At 46.5% G+C, this 20,122-nt stretch overlaps 3 protein-coding genes and 1 long non-coding RNA gene across 4 annotated transcripts; all 4 read right to left on the reverse strand.

Annotated features, from left to right (window-relative positions):
- Positions 1-619: 619 nt before the first annotated feature.
- On the reverse strand, positions 620-1,355 carry LOC118226876. Its single transcript, XR_004765122.1, has 3 exons — positions 1,294-1,355; positions 1,025-1,125; positions 620-672 (listed from the first exon to the last, which is right to left on the reverse strand). It is a non-coding gene; the product is annotated as an uncharacterized LOC118226876 (long non-coding RNA).
- A 2,683-nt stretch (positions 1,356-4,038) lies between these two features.
- LOC118227468 (mucin-2-like) lies at positions 4,039-7,232 on the reverse strand. Its single transcript, XM_035417965.1, has 4 exons — positions 6,116-7,232; positions 5,216-5,716; positions 4,464-5,089; positions 4,039-4,392 (listed from the first exon to the last, which is right to left on the reverse strand). Exons 1-4 carry the CDS (start codon positions 7,230-7,232, stop codon positions 4,039-4,041), a joined length of 2,598 nt encoding a protein of 865 aa, XP_035273856.1.
- A 655-nt stretch (positions 7,233-7,887) lies between these two features.
- On the reverse strand, positions 7,888-16,657 carry LOC118227469 (mucin-2-like). Its single transcript, XM_035417966.1, has 3 exons — positions 15,500-16,657; positions 15,063-15,388; positions 7,888-8,082 (listed from the first exon to the last, which is right to left on the reverse strand). The coding sequence occupies exons 1-3, from the start codon at positions 16,596-16,598 to the stop codon at positions 7,888-7,890; spliced, it is 1,620 nt and encodes a 539-aa protein (XP_035273857.1). The 5' UTR covers positions 16,599-16,657.
- A 1,136-nt stretch (positions 16,658-17,793) lies between these two features.
- Positions 17,794-19,466, reverse strand: LOC118227470 (uncharacterized protein PB18E9.04c-like; the record flags this gene model as incomplete). The annotated part of the gene is made up of 2 exons (XM_035417967.1): positions 17,794-17,967; positions 18,645-19,466. Coding segments are annotated over 2 exons (996 nt in total), but the record flags the coding sequence as incomplete, so codon positions are not given.
- Positions 19,467-20,122: the final 656 nt, after the last annotated feature.

Raw genomic sequence — 20,122 nt, forward strand, 5'->3', positions numbered from 1 at the left:
GAATCAATTAGAAGGAGATTCTTGAAAAACACGTTTTACTTTGGCTTCGCATTGAAACTTCTCATAGCATTTCTGTTGTTGTCACTGAGGCACATAGAGTACGTGCAAGCACCCTCGTCTGTAACGCTATCTCTGTATAAAGAATTCACGACATCATTAAAAAGTTTTTATTACTGAGTCACAATTCATAAAAGTACAAAAATACAATATTACATTGAATAATATTATTGTTACACTCTTTAAAAAAGGTCCTATGAAAGCATTGGATTAAAGATGGCTGAAAGATGCCAAGGGACAGTGGAAAAGATAGGGTGTGTAGACGTGTTACGTACGCTCATATGTGAGATTCTGCACCCTCACGGTATCATTCAACCGGATTTCATCACCATTCAAGAAAGGACTGCCCTTTGCCAGAACATCACTCTCACTGGGGACGGTGTTGTTGGTGTGGAACACAAGTCGGACAAAGATAAAAACTGGACCCACACTGCAGAAACACATGGAGATAACATTAGCATTAGAAGTCCATCAAACAGCAGGTTGGACAGAGAAATTATTTCACTGGCAGGTCCCCAACTATAAAACCAAAGATAATAATGGAAACATACACTGTATATGGAGCTGCTGTGGTGGTCACTGCTGGAGAACTCGTTGTAGCAATGGCAGGGGAAGCTGTAATGGTGGCAAGACATGAAAGTGCAGAAACAATGAGACACAAACATAACTAAAGTAGAAACGTTATCCTGCAAAAAAGCAGATTTTCAGAGATGTTGGAGCAGTAACAGGTGAATTTCAAGGAAACACACAACTGTCTTTTCCACTCTAACACACAGTCCAGGGAATTCACAATCTTGGAAACAACACATAAAATCGGAAAATAGAAGTACACAGTAATCTGGGAAGCTGTACATCCGAGGGTGGTCAGTTCTGCCAAAATGAGGTGGGCACTACAGCAAATCATGTTTTATGATGCAAGAATAGCATGATATTAAGCATGAGTTGATGGGTGCCAGGGGTAACTTACCACTAACTGCCAGTATCGCAGCCAGGAACTTGCTTGGTTGGTTGATGTCACCTTCCCGAAAGACATACTCCACATTAGCACGAATCTCGTTGGGCAGGTGGCTGCAGAACGATGTGTAAAGACAGAATTAATAAGATTTGCCCCATGCTTATCAATTGTACTTTTAGTTGATTTTACCACAATGATAAATTTGTAACTTTTTTCAATGATGATATTTCAATATTGTAAAGAACAAAGTCAGACCAAAGAGCCCAAAGTTGGTGACTTACGTAAAATTTGCTTGTGGGAAGATGAAAGGACTTGCATTAGGTTGGCTTAGCAATCCGTTCAGCTGGAGGATAAAGCAGAAATGAAAAGGTGAGTGAAAATTATCAATAAATTAAGCAATTATACTCACTGCTATACAAGCTTTGATTTATTGGTCAACTGAATAATAACGCTGAAATGACTGGAGTTACTCATCCATCTACAAGAAGATGGCAACGGAATATACTGCAATTTGGAAGGATGAGAGATGCATCATGATACTGTAACAGCTGGACACTAGTTTAGAACTTTAAGGTCTCTGAAGAGAATATTCTTATCAACAATTAAAGTCTGTTTGTTGCTACTTTACTGTGCTGCATGCCGATATGCTAGGCTTACCAAGTTGTTGACAGAGTCCTGAATGCGTGCTTGCGTCTCTGTCCTGAGTTCAACATTCTCTGGAAAGCTCACGTCATTGATCTTGTAGGCCAGTGTCAAAGCGAAGGAATTATCTGATAATCCTGAGAAAGAATCAATTGGAAGGAGATTCTTGAAAAACACATTTTGCTTTGGCTTCGCATTGAAACTTCTCATAGCATTTCTGTTTTTTGTCACTGAGGCACATAGAGTACGTGCAAGCACCATTGTCTGTAATGCTATCTCTGTATAAAGAATTCACAACATCATTAAAAAGTTTTCATGACTGAGTCACAATTCATTAAATTACAAGAAAAACAATATAACATTGAATAATATTATTGTTACACTCTTTAAGCATTGGATTAAAGATGGCTGAAAGATGCCAAGGGACAGTGGAAAAGATACGGTGTGTAGACGTGTTACGTACGCTCATATGTGAGATTCTGCACTCTCACGGTATTATTCAACCGGATTTCATCACCATTCAAGAAAGGACTGCCCTTTGCCAGAACATCACTCTCACTGGGGACGGTGTTGTTGGTGTGGAACACAAGTCGGACAAAGATAAACACTGGACCCACACTGCAGAAACACACAGAGATAACATGAGGATTAGAACCGCAGGTTAGACAGACAAACTGGGAGGGAGGACTAGAAGGACCCCATCTCTAAGTCCAAAGAACAAAATGGAAACATACACTGTATGTGGAGCTGCTGTTGTGGTTTCTGTTCCCGCGAATGTTGGTGCTTGTGAAATGGGAGCAACACTTCTTGTGGCTGGCTGTGAAATTGTAACATCAGCTGAGGTTTTTGAAGATGAAGAAGTTGTTCCAACAGTGACCGTAGCAGCTTCTGTTGGGGTAATTGTTCTAGCGAATGTTTGTGCGACTGGAATTTCAGTTGCTGGTAAAGAAATCTTTGGAACAACAGCTGAAGTTGTTGCAGATACTGGCAAATTAGTTTTACCAGTGACAGAAGTAGCACCACCTGTTGTAGAAGATATTACAGAATTTGTTACAACTTGAAAGGGGGTATCTGTTTTTGTTGAAGATGGTCGAGTATTTATTGTCGTTGACAGAGTGCTTGCTGAGGGAGCTTCCCTTCCTTTTGTTGAAGCACTTGTATTAAGAGCGCTAGTCATAGTTGTTGGAGAAAATGTAGTTACAGCATCCATTGTTTGATTGCTTGATGTTGTAGCTTCAGTTTTAGTCATTGGATTGCTTATCATCATGGAAGTTGTACTTGTATTTGTTGGAGCACTTGTGCTAATAGGCGCTACAATTATTATAGGAGCACTTGTAGTATTTGGGCCATTAGCTGTAACTGAATGTTCAGTCAACATTGGAGCAATTGTAGTAGTTGGAGCATCACTTATTGTCAGAACACTTGTGGTCATTGAGGCTTCAGGTGATGTTGGAACAATTGTTCTACTTAGGTTTTCAGTTGTTGTTAGAGTGATTGTTGTGGTAGGGGCTTCTGTTGTTGTTGGAGCACTCGTTGTTGTTGTAGCCATAGTTGTTGCTAAAGGAAATGTTGTTCTGGGTTGGGCTTCTGTTCTTGTTGGAGCACTTGTTGCAGTAGGGGCAATCATTGCTGTTGGAGGGCTTATTGCTGTCAGGGCTGTAGTTGTTGCAATAGGGCTGGTTGTGGTAAGGACTTCTGTTGTTGTTGGAGCACTCATAGTTTGAGGAAATTTTGTTGTTGGAAGGCTGGTTGTGGTACGGGCTTCTGTTGTTGTTGGAGCACTCATTGTAGTTGGAGCCATAGTTGTTGTTGGAGGTTTTGTTGTGGTAGGGGCATTTGTTGTTGTTGGAGCACTCGTTGTAGTTGGAGCCATAGTTGATATTAGTGGGCTGGTCGTTGGAGGTGCTTCTGTTGTTGTTGGAGCACTTGTTGTAGTCGAGGCAATTGTTGTTATTGGATGAATTGTTGTGGTAGGGGCTTCGGTTGTTGTTAGAGCACTCGTAGTTGCAGCTATAGTTGTTGTTGGAGCACTTGTTGTAGTTGGAACCATAGTTGTTGTTGGAGGGATTGGTGTGGTAGGGGCATCTGTTGTTGTTGGAGCACTTGTTGTTGTTGGAGGCATAGTTGTTGGAGGGCTTGTTGTGGTAGCTGCTTCGGTTGTTGTTGGAGCACTTCTTGTAGTTGGAGCCATAGTTGTTGTTGGAGTGCTTGTTGTGGCAGGTGCTTTTGTTGTTGGAGCTCTTGTTGTAGTCAGGGCAATTGTTGTCGTTGGAGTGATTGTTCTTGTGGTGGCATCAGTTGTTGTTGAAGCTATAGTTGTTGTTTGAGGGCTTGTTGTAGTAGGGGCCATAGTGGTTGTTGGAGTGCTTGTTGCTGTGGCGGCCTCAGTTGTTGTTGGAGCCATAGTTGTTGTTGTTGGGCTTGTTGTAATTTGAGCTATACTTGTTGTTGGAGGGCTTGTTGCGGTAGGCCGTTCTGTTGTTGTTGGAGCACTTGTAGTCAAGGCAATTGTTGTTGCTGGAGTGCTTGTGGTGGTTGGGGGTTCTGTTCTTGTTAATGCACTTGTTGTAGTTGGATCCATAGTTGTTGTTGGAAGGCTTGTTGTTGTAGGGGCTTCCGTTGTTGGAGCAATTGTTGTAGTTGGAGCCATAGAGCTTGTTGGAGGGCTTGTGGTCATTAAGGCATCTGTTGTAGTTGAAGCACTTGTTGTTGTCGTGGCAGTTGTTGTTGTTGGAGGGCTTGTTGTGTTTGGGGCTTCTGTTGTTGTTGGAGAACCTGTTGTAGTTGGAGCTGTAATTGTTGGAGAGCTTGTTGTGGTACGGGATTCTGTTGTTGTTGGAGCAGTAGTTGTTGTCAGGGCATTTGTTGTTGTTGGGGGGCTTGTGGTGGTAGGGGCTTCTATTGTTGTTGGAGCACTTGTTGTTGTTGAATCCATAGCTGTTGTTGGAGAGTGTGTTGTGGTAGGGGCTTCAGTTGTTGTTGACGCAATTGTTGTTCTTGGGGCTGTAGTTGTTGTCACAGGGCTTGTTGTGGTAGGGGTATGAGTTGTCATTGGTGCACTTGTGGTAGTTGGAACCATAATGGTTGTTGGAGGGCTTGTGGTAGTAGGTGCTTCTGTTGTTGTTGGAGCACTTGTTGTAGTCGGGGCAATTGTTGTTGTTGGATGGCTTGTGGTTGTAGGGGCTTCAGATGTTGTTGGAGCATTAGTTGTTGTTGGAGTCATAATGCTTGTTGGAGGGCTTGTTGTGGTAGGGGCTTCTTTTGTTGTTGGAGGCGTAGTTGTTGTTGGAGCGCTTGTTGTGGTAGAGGCTTCTTTTGTTGTTAGAGCCGTAGTTGTTGTTGGAGGGCTTGTGGTGGTAGGGGCTTTTGTTGTTTTTGGAGCACTGGTTGTTGTCGTGGCAATTGTTGTTGTTGGAGGGCTTGTGCTGGTAGGGGCTTCAGATGTTGTTGGAGAACCTGTTGCAGTTGGAGCCGTAGTTGTTAGAGCGCTTGTTGCGGTAGGGGATTCTATTGTTGTTGGAGCATTGGTTGATGTCAGGGCAATTGTTGTTGTTGGAGGACTTGTGGTGGTAGGGGCTTCTGTTGTTGTTGGAGCACTTGTTATCGTTGGATGGCTTGTTGTGGTAGGGGCTTCAGTTGTTGTTGGAGCACTTGTTGTAGTTGGGGTCATTGTTGTTTTTGGAGGGCTTGTGGTGGTAGGGGCTTCAGATGTTGTTGGAAAACCTGTCGTAGTTGGTGCCGTAGTTGTTGGAGAGCTTGTTGTGGTAGGGGATTCTGTTGTTGTTGGAGCACTTGTTGTAGTTGGAACCATAGTGGTTGTTGGAGGGCTTGTGGTAGTAGTAGGGGCTTCTGTTGTTGTTGGAGCACTCGCTGTAGTTGGAACCGTAGTTGATGGAGAGCTTGTTGTGGTAGGGGATTCTGTTGTTGTTGGAGCACTGGTTGTTGTCAGGGCAATTGCTGTTGTTGGAAAGCTTGTTGTGGTACGGGCTTCAGATGTTGTTGGAGCACTTGTTGTAGTCAGGGCCATAGTGGATATTGGAGGGCTTGTGGTGGTTCGGGCTTCTGTTGTTGGAGCACTTATTGTTGTTGGATCCATAGTTGTTCTTGGAGGGCTTGTTGTGGTAGGGGCTTCAGTTGTTGTTGGCGCAATTGTTGTGGTCATAGCCATTGTGGTTTTTAGAGGGCTTGTGGTCGTTGGGGCTTCTGTTGTAGTTGGAGCACTTGTTGTTGTTGGATCCATAGTTGTTCTTGGAGGGCTTGTTGTGGTAGGGGCTTCAGTTGTTGTTGGCGCAATTGTTGTGGTCATAGCCATTGTGGTTTTTGGAGGGCTTTTGGTGGTTGGGGCTTCTGTTGTAGTTAGAGCACTTGTTGTAGTCGGGGAAATTGTTGTTGTTGGATGGTTTGTGGTTGTAGGGGCTTCAGTTGTTGTTGGAGCATTAGTTGTTGTTGGAGTCATAGTACTTGTTGGAGAGCTTGTTGTGGTAGGTGATTCTGTTGTTGTTGGAGCACTGGTTGTTGTCAGGGCTATTGTTGTTGTTGGAGGGCTTGTGGTGGAAGGGGCTTCTGTTGTCGTTGGAGCACTTGTTGTAGTTGGGGCCATAGTTGTTGTTGGAGGGCTTGTTGTGGTGGGAGATTCTGTTGTTGTTGGAGCACTGGTTGTCGTGGCAATTGTTGTTGTTGGATGTCTTGTGGTGGTAGGGGATTCAGATGTTGTTGGAGAACCTGTTGTAGTTGGAGCCGTAGTTGTTGGAGAGCTTGTTGTGGTAGGGGATTCTGTTGTTGTTGGAGCACTAGTTGTTGTCACGGCAATTGTTGTTGTTGGAGGGCTTGTGGTTGTAGGGGCTTCTGTTGTTGTTGGAGGTCTTATTGTTGTTGGAGGGCTTGTTGTGGTAGGGGATTCTGTTGTTGTTGGAGCACTTGTTGTAGTCAGGGCAATAGTGGTTGTTGGAGGGTGTGTGGTGGTTAGGGCTTCTGTTGTTGGAGCACCTTTTGTTGTTGGATCCATAGTTGTTGTTGGAGGGCTTGTTGTCATAGGGGCTTCAGTTGTTGTTGGCGAAATTGTTGTAGTCATAGCCATAGTGGTTGTTGGAGGGCTTGTGGTGGTAGGGGCTTCAGATGTTGTTGGAGACCCTGTTGTAATTGGAGCCGTAGTTGTTGGAGAGCTTGTTGTGGTAGGGGATTCTGTGGTTGTTGGAGCACTGGTTGTTCTCCGGGCAATTGTTGTTGTTGGAGGGCTTGTTGTGGTAGGGGCTTCAGTTGTTGTTGGAGCACCTGTTGTTGTTGGATCCATTGTGGTTTTTAGAGGGCTTGTGGTCGTTGGGGCTTCTGTTGTAGTTGGAGCACTTGTTGTTGTTGGATCCATAGTTGTTCTTGGAGGGCTTGTTGTGGTAGGGGCTTCAGTTGTTGTTGGCGCAATTGTTGTGGTCATAGCCATTGTGGTTTTTGGAGGGCTTTTGGTGGTTGGGGCTTCTGTTGTAGTTAGAGCACTTGTTGTAGTCGGGGAAATTGTTGTTGTTGGATGGTTTGTGGTTGTAGGGGCTTCAGTTGTTGTTGGAGCATTAGTTGTTGTTGGAGTCATAGTACTTGTTGGAGAGCTTGTTGTGGTAGGTGATTCTGTTGTTGTTGGAGCACTGGTTGTTGTCAGGGCTATTGTTGTTGTTGGAGGGCTTGTGGTGGAAGGGGCTTCTGTTGTCGTTGGAGCACTTGTTGTAGTTGGGGCCATAGTTGTTGTTGGAGGGCTTGTTGTGGTGGGAGATTCTGTTGTTGTTGGAGCACTGGTTGTCGTGGCAATTGTTGTTGTTGGATGTCTTGTGGTGGTAGGGGATTCAGATGTTGTTGGAGAACCTGTTGTAGTTGGAGCCGTAGTTGTTGGAGAGCTTGTTGTGGTAGGGGATTCTGTTGTTGTTGGAGCACTAGTTGTTGTCACGGCAATTGTTGTTGTTGGAGGGCTTGTGGTTGTAGGGGCTTCTGTTGTTGTTGGAGGTCTTATTGTTGTTGGAGGGCTTGTTGTGGTAGGGGATTCTGTTGTTGTTGGAGCACTTGTTGTAGTCAGGGCAATAGTGGTTGTTGGAGGGTGTGTGGTGGTTAGGGCTTCTGTTGTTGGAGCACCTTTTGTTGTTGGATCCATAGTTGTTGTTGGAGGGCTTGTTGTCATAGGGGCTTCAGTTGTTGTTGGCGAAATTGTTGTAGTCATAGCCATAGTGGTTGTTGGAGGGCTTGTGGTGGTAGGGGCTTCAGATGTTGTTGGAGACCCTGTTGTAATTGGAGCCGTAGTTGTTGGAGAGCTTGTTGTGGTAGGGGATTCTGTGGTTGTTGGAGCACTGGTTGTTCTCCGGGCAATTGTTGTTGTTGGAGGGCTTGTGGTGGTAGGGACTTCTATTGTTGTTGGAGCACCTGTTGTTGTTGGATCCATAGTTGTTTTTGGAGGGCTTGTTGTGTTAGGGGCTTCAGTTGTGGTTGGCGCAATTGTTGTAGTCATAGCCATAGTGGTTGTTAAAGGGCTTGTGGTGGTTGGTGCTTCTGTTGTAGTTGGAGCACTTGTTGTTGTTGGGGCTGTAGTTGTTGTCACAGGGCTTGTTGTGGTAGGGGTATCAGTTGTTGTTGGAGCACTTGTTGTAGTTGGAACCATAGTGGTTGTTGGAGGGCTTGTGGTTGTAGGGGCTTCTGTTGTTGTTGGAGCATTAGTTGTAGATGGAGTTATAGTGCTCGTTGGAGGGCTTGTTGTGGTAGGGCCTTCTGTTGTTGTTGGAGCGCTAGTTGTTGTTGGAGAGCTTGTAATGGTAGGTGATTCTGTTGTTGTTGGAGCACTGGTTGTTGTAAGGGCTATTGTTGTTGTTGAAGGGCTTGTGGTGGTAGGGGCTTCTGTTGTTGTTTGAGAACTTGTTGTAGTTGGGGCCATAGTTGTTGTTGGAGGGCTTGTTGTGGGAGGCGCTTCTGTTGTTGTTGGAGCATTTGTTGTTGTTGGAGCCGTAGCCGTTGTTGAAGTGCTTGTTGTGGTTGGGGCTTCTGTTGTTGTTGAAGCACTTGTTGTTGTTGGAGAGCTTGTTGTGGTAGGTGATTCTGTTGTTGTTGGAGCACTTGTTGTAGGTGGGGCCATAGTAGTTGTTGGAGGGCTTGTTGTGGTAGGGGATTCTGTTGTTGTTGGAGAACCTGTTGTAGTTGGAGGCCTTGTTGTGGTAGGGGATTTTGTTGTTGTTGGAGCCGTAGCCGTTGTTGAAGGGCTTGTTGTGGTTGGGGCTTCTGTTGTTGTTGGAGCACTTATTGTTGTTGTAGCCGTAGTTGTTGTTGGAGAGCTAATGGTGGTAGGGGTTTCTGTTGTTGTTGAACCACTTGTTGTTGTTGGAGGCCTTGTGGTGGTTGGGGCTTCTGTTGTTGCACCACTTGTTGTTGGATCCATAGTTGTTGTTGGAGGGCTTGTGGTGGTAGGGGCTTCAGATGTTGTTGGAAAACCTGTCGTAGTTGGTGCCGTAGTTTTTGGAGAGCTTGTTGTGGTAGGGGATTCTGTTGTTGTTGGAGCACTGGTTGTTGTCAGGGCTATTGTTGTTGTTGGAGGGCTAGTGGTGGTAGGGGCTTCTGTTGTTGTTGGAGCACTTGTTGTTGTTGGAGCTGTAGTTGTTGTTGAAGAGCTTGTTGTGGTAGGTGATTCTGTTGTTGTTGGAGAACCTGTTGTAGTTGGAGCCGTAGTTGTTGGAGAGCTTGTTGTGGTAGGGGATTCTGTTGTTGTTGGAGCACTGGTTGTTGTCAGGGTTATTGTTGTTGTTGGAGGGCTACTGGTGGTAGGGGCTTCTGTTGTTGTTGGACCACTTGTTGTTGTTGGAGCACGTGTTGTAGTTGGGGCCATAGTTGTTGTTGGAGGGCTTGTTGTTGTTGGAGCCGTAGTTGTTGTTGGAGGGCTTGTCGTGGTAGGGGCTTCTGTCGTTGTTAAACCACTTGTTGTTGTTGGAGGGCTTGTTATGGTAGGGGATTCAGTTGTTGTTGGAGCACTTGTTGTAGTCAGGGTCATAGTGGTTGTTGGAGGGCTTGTGGTGGTTGGGGCTTCTGTTGTTGGAGCACTTGTTGTTGTTGGATCCATAGTTGTTGTTGGAAGGCTTGTGGTGGTAGGGGCTTCAGATGTTGTCGGAGAACCTGTCGTAGTTGGTGCCGTAGTTTTTGGAGAGCTTGTTGTGGTAGGGGATTCTGTTGTTGTTGGAGCACTGGTTGTTCTCACGGCAATTGTTGTTGTTGGAGGGCTTGTGGTGGTAGGGGCTTCTGTTGTTGTTGGAGCACTTGTTGTTGTTGGAGCTGTAGTTGTCGTTGGAGAGCTTGTTGTGGTAGGTGATTCTGTTGTTGTTGGAGAACCTGTTGTAGTCACGGCCATAGTGGTTGTGGGTGGGCTTGTGGTGCTTGGGGCTTTTGTTGTTGTTGGATCCATAGTTGTTGTTGGAGGGCTTGTGGTGGTAAGGGCTTCTGTTGTTGTTAAACCGCTTGTTGTTGTTGGAGGGCTTGTTGTGGTAGGGGATTCTGTTGTTGTTGGAGCACTTGTTGTAGTCAGGGCCATAGTGGTTGTTGGAGGGCTTCTGGTGGTTGGGGCTTCTGTTGTTGGAGCACTTGTTGTTGTTGGATCCATAGTTGTTGTTGGAGGGCTTGTCGTGGTAGGGGCTTCTGTTGTTGTTGGAGAACTTGTTGTTGTTGGAGCTGTACTTGTTGTTGGAGAGCTTGTTGTGGTAGGTGATTCTGTTGTTGTTGGAGCACTTGTTGTAGCCAGGGCCATAGTGGTTGTTGGAGGGCTTGTGGTGGTTGGGGCTTCTGTTGTTGGAGCACTTGTTGTTGTTGGATCCATAGTTGTTGTTGGAGGGCTTGTGGTGGTATGGGCTTCAGATGTTGTTGGAGAACCTGTTGTAGTTGGTGCCGTAGATTTTGGAGAGCTTGTTGTGGTAGGGGATTCTGTTGTTGTTGGAGGACTGGTTGTTGTCAGGGCTATTGTTGTTGTTGGCGGGCTAGTGGTGGTAGGGGCTTCTGTTGTTGTTGAACCTCTTGTTGTTGTTGGAGGGCTAGTGGTGGTAGGGGCTTCTGTTGTTGTTGAACCACTTGTTGTTGGAGGGCTTGTGGTGGTTGGGGCTTTTGTTGTTGTTGGATCCATAGTTGTTGTTGGAGGGCTTGTGGTGGTAGGAGCTTCTGTTGTTGTTAAACCACTTGTTGTTGTTGGAGGGCTTGTTGTGGTAGGGGATTCTGTTGTTGTTGGAGCACTTGTTGTAGTCAGGGCCATAGTGGTTGTTGGAGGGCTTGTGGTGGTTGGGGCTTCTGTTGTTGGAGCACTTGTTGTTGGATCCATAGTTGTTGTTGGAGGGATTGTGGTGGTATGGGCTTCAGATGTTGTTGGAAAACCTGTTGTAGTTGGTGCCGTAGTTTTTGGAGAGCTTGTTGTGGTAGGGGATTCTGTTGTTGTTGGAGCACTGGTTGTTGTCAGGGCTATTGTTGTTGGTGGGTTAGTGGTGGTAGGGGCTTCTGTTGTTGTTGAACCACTTGTTGTTGTTGGAGGGCTAGTGGTGGTAGTGGCTTCTGTTGTTGTTGAACCACTTGTTGTTGGAGGGCTTGTTGTGGTAAGGGATTCTGTTGTTGTTGGAGCACTTGTTGTAGTCAGGGCCATAGTGGTTGTTGGAGGGCTTGTGGTGGTCGGAGCTTTTGTGGTTGGAGCACTTGTTGTTGTTGGATCCATAGTTGTTGTTGGAGGGCTTGTGGTGGTAGGGGCTTCAGATGTTGTTGGAGAACCTGTTGTAGTTGGTGCTGTAGTTTTTGGAGAGCTTGTTGTGGTAGGGGATTCTGTTGTTATTGGAGCACTGGTTGTTGTCAGGGCTATTGTTGTTGTTGGAGGGCTAGTGGTGCTAGGGGCTTCTGTTGTTGTTGGAGCACTTGTTGTTGTTGGAGCTGTAGTTGTTGTTGGAGAGCTTGTTGTGGTAGGTGATTCTCTTGTTGTTGGAGAACCTGTTGTAGTTGGAGCCGTAGTTGTTGGAGAGCTTGTTGTGGTAGGGGATTCTGTTGTTGTTGGAGCACTGGTTGTTCTCAGGGCCATAGTTGTTCTTGTAGGGTTTGTTGTGGTAGGGGCTTCTGTTGTTGTTGGAGCACTTGTTGTTGTTGGACCTGTAGTTGTTGTTGGAGAGCTTGTTGTGATAGGTGATTCTGTTGTTGTTGGAGAACCTGTTGTAGTCAGGGCCATAGTGGTTGTTGGAGGGCTTGTGGTGGTTGGGGCTTCTGTTGTTGGAGCACTTGATGTTGTTGGATACATAGTTGCTGTTGGAGGGCTTGTGATGGTAGGGGCTTCTGTTGTTGTTGAACCACTTGTTGTTGTTGGAGGGCTTGTTGTGGTAGGGGATTCTGTTGTTGTTGGAGCCCTTGTTGCAGTCAGGGCCATAGTGGTTGTTGGAGGGCTTTTGGTGGTTGGGGCTTCTGTTGTTGGAGCACTTGTTGTTGTTGGATCCATAGTTGTTGTTGGAGGGCTTGTCGTGGTAGGGGCTTCTGTTGTTGTTGGAGCACTTGTTGTTGTTGGAGCTGTAGTTGTTGTTGTAGAGCTTGTTGTGGTAGGTGATTCTGTTGTTGTTGGAGCACTGGTTGTTGTCAGGGCTATTGTTGTTGTTGGCGGGTTAGTGGTGGTAGGGGCTTCTGTTGTTGTTGAACCACTTGTTGTTGTTGGAGGGCTAGTGGTGGTAGGGGCTTTTGTTGTTGTTGGACCACTTGTTGTTGTTGGAGGGCTAGTGGTGGTAGGGGCTTCTGTTGTTGTTGAACCACTTGTTGTTGGAGTGCTTGTTGTGGTAGGAGATTCTGTTGTTGTTGGAGCACTTGTTGTAGTCAGGGCCATAGTGGTTGTTGGAGGGCTTGTGGTGGTTGGGGCTTCTGTTGTTGGAGCACTTGTTGTTGTTGGATCCATAGTTGTTGTTGGAGGGCTTGTTGTGGTAGGGGCTTCAGTTGTTGTTGGCGCAATTGTTGTAGTCATAGCCATAGTGGTTGTTAAAGGGCTTGTGGTGGTTGGGTTTTCTGTTGTAGTTGGAGCACTTGTTGTAGTCAGGGCCATAGTGGTGGTTGGAGGGCTTGTGGTGGTCGGGGCTTTTGTGGTTGGAGCACTTGTTGTTGTTGGATCCATAGTTGTTGTTGGAGGGCTTGTGGTGGTAGCGGCTTCTGTTGTTGTTGGAGCACTTGTTGTTGTTGGAGCTGTAGTTGTTGTTGGAGAGCTTGTTGTGGTAGGTGATACTGTTGTTGTTGGAGAACCTGTTGTAGTTGGAGCCGTAGTTGTTGGAGAGCTTGTTGTGGTAGGGGCTTCTGTTGTTGGAGCACTTGTTGTTGTTGGATCCATAGTTGTTGTTGGAGGGCTTGTTGTGGTAGGGGCTTCAGTTGTTGTTGGCGCAATTGTTGTAGTCATAGCCATAGTGGTTGTTAAAGGGCTTGTGGTGGTTGGGTTTTCTGTTGTAGTTGGAGCACTTGTTGTAGTCAGGGCCATAGTGGTGGTTGGAGGGCTTGTGGTGGTCGGGGCTTTTGTGGTTGGAGCACTTGTTGTTGTTGGATCCATAGTTGTTGTTGGAGGGCTTGTGGTGGTAGCGGCTTCTGTTGTTGTTGGAGCACTTGTTGTTGTTGGAGCTGTAGTTGTTGTTGGAGAGCTTGTTGTGGTAGGTGATACTGTTGTTGTTGGAGAACCTGTTGTAGTTGGAGCCGTAGTTGTTGGAGAGCTTGTTGTGGTAGGGGATTCTGTTGTTGTTGGAGCACTGGTTGTTGTCAGGGCTATTGTTGTTGTTGGAGGGCTAGTGGTGGTAGGGGCTTCTGTTGTTGTTGGAGCACTTGTTGTTGTTGGAGCTGTAGTTGTTGTTGGAGAGCTTGTTGTGGTAGGTGATACTGTTGTTGTTGGAGAACCTGTTGTAGTTGGAGCTGTAGTTATTGGAGAGCTTGTTGTGGTAGGGGATTCTGTTGTTGTTGGAGCACTGGTTGTTGTCAGGGCTATTGTTGTTGTTGGAGGGCTACTGGTGGTAGGGGCTTCTGTTGTTGTTGGACCATTTGTTGTTGTTGGAGGGCTAGTGGTGGTAGGGGCTTTTGTTGTTGTTGAACTACTTGTTGTTGTTGGCGGGCTTGTTGTGGTAGGGGATTCTGTTGCTGTTGGAGCACTTGTTGTAGTCAGGGCCATAGTGGTTGTTGGACGGCTTGTGGTGGTTGGGGCTTCTGTTGTTGGAGCACTTGTTGTTGTTGGATCCATAGTTGTTGTTGGAGGGCTTGTTGTGGTAGGGGCTTCAGTTGTTGTTGGCGCAATTGTTGTAGTCATAGCCATAGTGGTTGTTAAAGGGCTTGTGGTGATTGGGTTTTCTGTTGTAGTTGGAGCACTTGTTGTAGTCAGGGCCATAGTGGTGGTTGGAGGGCTTGTGGTGGTCGGGGCTTTTGTGGTTGGAGCACTTGTTGTTGTTGGATCCATAGTTGTTGTTGGAGGGCTTGTGGTGGTAGGGGCTTCTGTTGTTGTTGGAGCACTTGTTGTTGTTGGAGCTGTAGTTGTTGTTGGAGAGCTTGTTGTGGTAGGTGATACTGTTGTTGTTGGAGAACCTGTTGTAGTTGGAGCCGTAGTTGTTGGAGAGCTTGTTGTGGTAGGGGATTCTGTTGTTGTTGGAGCACTGGTTGTTGTCAGGGCTATTGTTGTTGTTGGAGGGCTAGTGGTGGTAGGGGCTTCTGTTGTTGTTAGAGCACTTGTTGTTGTTGGAGCTGTAGTTGTTGTTGGAGAGCTTGTTGTGGTAGGTGATACTGTTGTTGTTGGAGAACCTGTTGTAGTTGGAGCCGTAGTTATTGGAGAGCTTGTTGTGGTAGGGGATTCTGTTGTTGTTGGAGCACTGGTTGTTGTCAGGGCTATTGTTGTTGTTGGAGGGCTACTGGTGGTAGGGGCTTCTGTTGTTGTTGGACCATTTGTTGTTATTGGAGGGCTAGTGGTGGTAGGGGCTTTTGTTGTTGTTGAACTACTTGTTGTTGTTGGCGGGCTTGTTGTGGTAGGGGATTCTGTTGTTGTTGGAGCACTTGTTGTAGTCAGGGCCATAGTGGTTGTTGGACGGCTTGTGGTGGTTGGGGCTTCTGTTGTTGGAGCACTTGTTGTTGTTGGATCCATAGTAGTTGTTGGAGGGCTTGTTGTGGTAGGGGCTTCAGTTGTTGTTGGCGCAATTGTTGTAGTCATAGCCATAGTGGTTGTTAAAGGGCTTGTGGTGGTTGGGTTTTCTGTTGTAGTTGGAGCACTTGTTGTAGTCAGGGCCATAGTGGTGGTTGGAGGGCTTGTGGTGGTCGGGGCTTTTGTGGTTGGAGCACTTGTTGTTGTTGGATCCATAGTTGTTGTTGGAGGGCTTGTGGTGGTAGGGGCTTCTGTTGTTGTTGGAGCACTTGTTGTTGTTGGAGCTGTAGTTGTTGTTGGAGAGCTTGTTGTGGTAGGTGATACTGTTGTTGTTGGAGAACCTGTTGTAGTTGGAGCCGTAGTTGTTGGAGAGCTTGTTGTGGTAGGGGATTCTGTTGTTGTTGGAGCACTGGTTGTTGTCAGGGCTGTTGTTGTTGTTGGAGGGCTAGTGGTGGTAGGGGCTTCTGTTGTTGTTGGAGCACTTGTTGTTGTTGGAGCTGTAGTTGTTATTGGAGAGCTTGTTGTGGTAGGTGATACTGTTGTTGTTGGAGAACCTGTTGTAGTTGGAGCCGTAGTTATTGGAGAGCTTGTTGTGGTAGGGGATTCTGTTGTTGTTGGAGCACTGGTTGTTGTCAGGGCTATTGTTGTTGTTGGAGGGCTACTGGTGGTAGGGGCTTCTGTTGTTGTTGGACCATTTGTTGTTGTTGGAGGGCTAGTGGTGGTAGGGGCTTTTGTTGTTGTTGAACTACTTGTTGTTGTTGGCAGGCTTGTTGTGGTAGGGGATTCTGTTGTTGTTGGAGCACTTGTTGTAGTCAGGGCCATAGTGGTTGTTGGACGGCTTGTGGTGGTTGGGGCTTCTGTTGTTGGAGCACTTGTTGTTGTTGGATCCATAGTAGTTGTTGGAGGGCTTGTTGTGGTAGGGGCTTCAGTTGTTGTTGGCGCAGTTGTTGTAGTCATAGCCATAGTGGTTGTTAAAGGGCTTGTGGTGGTTGGGTTTTCTGTTGTAGTTGGAGCACTTGTTGTAGTCAGGGCCATAGTGGTGGTTGGAGGGCTTGTGGTGGTCGGGGCTTTTGTGGTTGGAGCACTTGTTGTTGTTGGATCCATAGTTGTTGTTGGAGGGCTTGTGGTGGTAGGGGCTTCTGTTGTTGTTGGAGCACTTGTTGTTGGAGCTGTAGTTGTTGTTGGAGAGCTTGTTGTGGTAGGTGATACTGTTGTTGTTGGAGAACCTGTTGTAGTTGGAGCCGTAGTTGTTGGAGAGCTTGTTGTGGTAGGGGATTCTGTTGTTGTTGGAGCACTGGTTGTTGTCAGGGCTGTTGTTGTTGTTGGAGGGCTAGTGGTGGTAGGGGCTTCTGTTGTTGTTGGAGCACTTGTTGTTGTTGGAGCTGTAATTGTTATTGGAGAGCTTGTTGTGGTAGGTGATACTGTTGTTGTTGGAGAACCTGTTGTAGTTGGAGCCGTAGTTATTGGAGAGCTTGTTGTGTTAGGGGATTCTGTTGTTGTTGGAGCACTGGTTGTTGTCAGGGCTATTGTTGTTGTTAGAGGGCTACTGGTGGTAGGGGCTTCTGTTGTTGTTGGACCATTTGTTGTTGTTGGAGGGCTAGTGGTGGTAGGGGCTTTTGTTGTTGTTGAACTACTTGTTGTTGTTGGCAGGCTTGTTGTGGTAGGGGATTCTGTTGTTGTTGGAGCACTTGTTGTAGTCAGGGCCATAGTGGTTGTTGGACGGCTTGTGGTGGTTGGGGCTTCTGTTGTTGGAGCACTTGTTGTTGTTGGATCCATAGTAGTTGTTGGAGGGCTTGTTGTGGTAGGGGCTTCAGTTGTTGTTGGCGCAGTTGTTGTAGTCATAGCCATAGTGGTTGTTAAAGGGCTTGTGGTGGTTGGGTTTTCTGTTGTAGTTGGAGCACTTGTTGTAGTCAGGGCCATAGTGGTGGTTGGAGGGCTTGTGGTGGTCGGGGCTTTTGTGGTTGGAGCACTTGTTGTTGTTGGATCCATAGTTGTTGTTGGAGGGCTACTGGTGGTAGGGGCTTCTGTTGTTGTTGGACCACTTGTTGTTGTTGGAGCACTTGCTGTAGTTGGGGCCATAGTTGTTGTTGGAGGGCTTGTTGTTGTTGGAGCCGTAGTTGTTGTTGGAGGGCTTGTCGTGGTAGGGGCTTCTGGCGTTGTTGGAGCACTTGTTGTTGTTGGAGCTGTAGTTGTTGTTGGAGAGCTTGTTGTGGTAGGTGATTCTGTTATTGTTGGAGAATCTGTTGTAGTTTGAGTCGTAGTTGTTGGAGAGCTTGTTGTGGTAGGGGATTCTGTTGTTGTTGGAGCACTGGTTGTTGTCAGGGCTATTGTTGTTGTTCGAGGGCTAGTGGTGGTAGGGGCTTCTGTTGTTGTTGCACCATTTGTTGTTGTTGGAGGGCTAGTGGTGGTACGGGCTTCTGTTGTTGTTGAACCACTTGTTGTTGTTGGCGGGCTTGTTGTGGTAGGGGATTCTGTTGTTGTTGGAGCACTTGTTGTAGTCAGGGCCATAGTGGTTGTTGGACGGCTTGTGGTGGTTGGGGCTTCTGTTGTTGGAGCACTTGTTGTTGTTGGATCCATAGTTGTTGTTGGAGGGCTTGTTGTGGTAGGGGCTTCAGTTGTTGTTGGCGCAATTGTTGTAGTTATAGCCATAGTGGTTGTTAAAGGGCTTGTGGTGGTTGGGGTTTCTGTTGTAGTTGGAGCACTTGTTGTAGTTGGGGCCATAGTTGTTGTTGGAGGGCTTGTTGTGGTAGGGGCTTCTGTTGTTGTTAGAGCACTTGTTGTTTTCGGAGCCGTAGTTGTTGTTGGAGGGCTTGTTGTGGTAGGGGCTTCTGTTGTTGTTGGAGCACTTGTTGTTGTTGGAGCTGTAGTTGTTGTTGGAGAGCTTGTTGTGGTAGGTGATTCTGTTGTTGTTGGATCACTTGTTGTAGTTGGGGCCATAGTTGTTGTTGGAGGGCTTGTTGTGATTGGCGATTCAGTTGTTGTTGGAGCACTGGTTGTTGTCGTGGCCATTGTTGTTGTTGGACGGCTTGTGGTGGTAGGGGCTTCAGATGTTGTTGGAGAACCTGTTGTAGTTGGAGCCATAGTTGTTGGAGAGCTTGTTGTGGTAGGGGATTCTGTTGTTGTTGGAGCACTGGTTGTTGTCTGGGCAATTGTTATTGTTGGTGGGCTTGTGGTGGTAGGGGCTTCTGTTGTTGTTTGACCACTTGTTGATGGAAGGCTTGTTGTGGTAGGGGCTTCAGTTGTTGTTGGAGCACTTGTTGTAGTCGGGGCAATTGTTGTTGTTGGATGGCTTCTGGTTGTAGGGGCTTCAGTTGTTGTTGGAGCATTAGTTGTAGTTGGAGTCATAGTGCTTGTTGTGGTAGGGGCTTCTGTTGTTGGAGCACTTGTTGTTGTTGGATCCATAGTTGTTGTTGGAGGGCTTGTTGTGGCAGGGGCTTCAGTTGTTGTTGGCGCAATTGTTGTTGTCATAGCCATAGTGGTTGTTAAAGGGCTTGTGGTGGTTGGGGTTTCTGTTGTAGTTGGAGCACTTGTTGTTGTTGGAGCCATAGTTGTTGTTGGTGGGCTTGTTGTGGTAGGGGCTGCAGTTGTTGTTGGAGCACTTGTTGTTGTTGGGGCCATCGTTGTTGTTGGTGGGCTTGTTGTGGTAGGGGCTGCAGTTGTTGTTGGAGCACTTGTTGTTGTTGGGGCCATCGTTGTTGTTGTTAGTGGGCCTGTTGTCGTAGGGGCTTCAGTAGTTGTTGGAGCACCTGTTGTAGTTGGGGCAATAGTTGTTGTTGGTGGGCTTGTTGTGGTAGGGGCTGCTGTTGTTGTTGGTGCACTTGTTGTACTTGGGGCCATAGTTGTTGTTGGTGGGCTTGTTGTGGTAGGGGCTGCTGTTGTTGTTGGAGCACTTGTTGTAGTTGGGGCCGTAGTTGTTGTTGGTGGGCTTGTTGTGGTAGGGGCTGCAGTTGTTGTTGGAGCACTTGTTGTAGTTGGGGCCATAGTTGTTGATGGTGGGCTTGTTGTGGTAGGGGCTGCAGTTGTTGTTGGAGCACTTGTTGTAGTTGGGGCCATAGTTGTTGGTGGGTTTGTTGTGGTAGGGGCTGCAGTTGTTGTTGGAGCACTTGTTGTAGTTGGGGCAATAGTTGTTGTTGGTGGGCTTGTTGTGGTAGGGGCTGCTGTTGTTGTTGGAGCACTTGTTGTAGTTGGGGCCATAGTTGTTGTTGGTGGGCTTGTTGTGGTAGAGGCTGCAGTTGTTGTTGGAGCACTTGTTGTTGTTGGGGCCATAGTTGTTGTTGTTAGTGGGCCTGTTGTCGTAGGGGCTTCAGTAGTTGTTGGAGCACCTGTTGTAGTTGGGGCAATAGTTGTTGTTGGTGGGCTTGTTGTGGTAGGGGCTGCTGTTGTTGTTGGAGCACTTGTTGTAGTTGGGGCCATAGTTGTTGTTGGTGGGCTTGTTGTGGTAGGGGCTGCAGTTGTTGTTGGAGCACTTGTTGTTGTTGGGGCCATAGTTGTTGTTGTTAGTGGGCCTGTTGTCGTAGGGGCTTCAGTAGTTGTTGGAGCACCTGTTGTAGTTGGGGCAATAGTTGTTGTTGGTGGGCTTGTTGTGGTAGGGGCTGCTGTTGTTGTTGGAGCACTTGTTGTACTTGGGGCCATAGTTGTTGTTGGTGGGCTTGTTGTGATTGGGGCTGCAATCGTTGTTCCGGTCGCTCCATTTATTTGCCAGCAGACACAGACTTTGACCAAAGGAGAATGAAACAATTATTTCCTTTGTCCTATTTTACATTTTGTTTATATACACACACATATATCAAAATGACAGCACTTGCAGTCCACTGTTTCCATGTATTTTACCAGCAAAGATATAAAATGTCACATTTAGGTTCTTTAAATATTCTCACCTTCACTAGTGTGCTTTTCTGAGCGGGTGCCCATTGTTTTTAGAAATCTTTTTGGACTGTTTACGTTTTAACATGTTGAAATATAAAGCTTTTACTTAAGATACTTTGGACCGTCTTCCTTCTTTGATTGTGTAAGTACAGTATTCTGAGAAATATTATTCATGTATTTCAGCCAATATCAGGCTTTTAAAGAGATTTGCTTCTTCAATCTAAACATTTCAAGCTTTCTTAGCAATAAATGTGTATTGATTTTTTTTAAAGGAACTTCATCTTTTTGTTGACATCTTTGTGTTTAGCTTCAAATTTTCTTTTCGCAAATAACACACTGGAATTACAAAAAACATGAATTTTCTGAATAAGACACAAAGTTTGGTATCAGACTTACCCACTGTTATTAAGATGCTTATTGCTTTCTTCATTTTACTTCCATGGTATGTAGAGGGAAACCTAACAGAGGAAATAAATCAATGGCCATGCAAACAGAGATGTCACTGA

The sequence above is a fragment of the Anguilla anguilla genome, chromosome 5 (assembly GCF_013347855.1).
Source record: "Anguilla anguilla isolate fAngAng1 chromosome 5, fAngAng1.pri, whole genome shotgun sequence".
Taxonomy (NCBI): domain Eukaryota; kingdom Metazoa; phylum Chordata; class Actinopteri; order Anguilliformes; family Anguillidae; genus Anguilla; species Anguilla anguilla.

Coding starts and splice junctions, on each gene's coding strand:
- LOC118227468 (XM_035417965.1), bottom strand. CDS start 7,232: ATGACTCCAACAACAACTAATGCTCCAACAACAACTGAAGCCCCTACA. Junction 5,717..6,115: donor CACAACAAGCTCTCCAACAA/GTACTATGACTC, acceptor CTCCAACAACAG/AAGCCCGAACCACCACAAGC. Junction 4,393..4,463: donor CAGAATCCCGTACCACAACA/AGCTCTCCAACA, acceptor AAACACAACAAG/CCCTCCAACAACAACAACTG.
- LOC118227469 (XM_035417966.1), bottom strand. CDS start 16,598: ATGGCTATGACTACAACAACTGCGCCAACAACAACTGAAGCCCCTACC. Junction 15,389..15,499: donor AAGCCTGCCAACAACAACAA/GTAGTTCAACAA, acceptor CAACAACAATAG/CCCTGACAACAACCAGTGCT. Junction 8,083..15,062: donor CAACAACAGTATCACCTACC/ACAACAAGCTCT, acceptor TAACACAACAAG/CCCTCCAAAAACAACTATGG.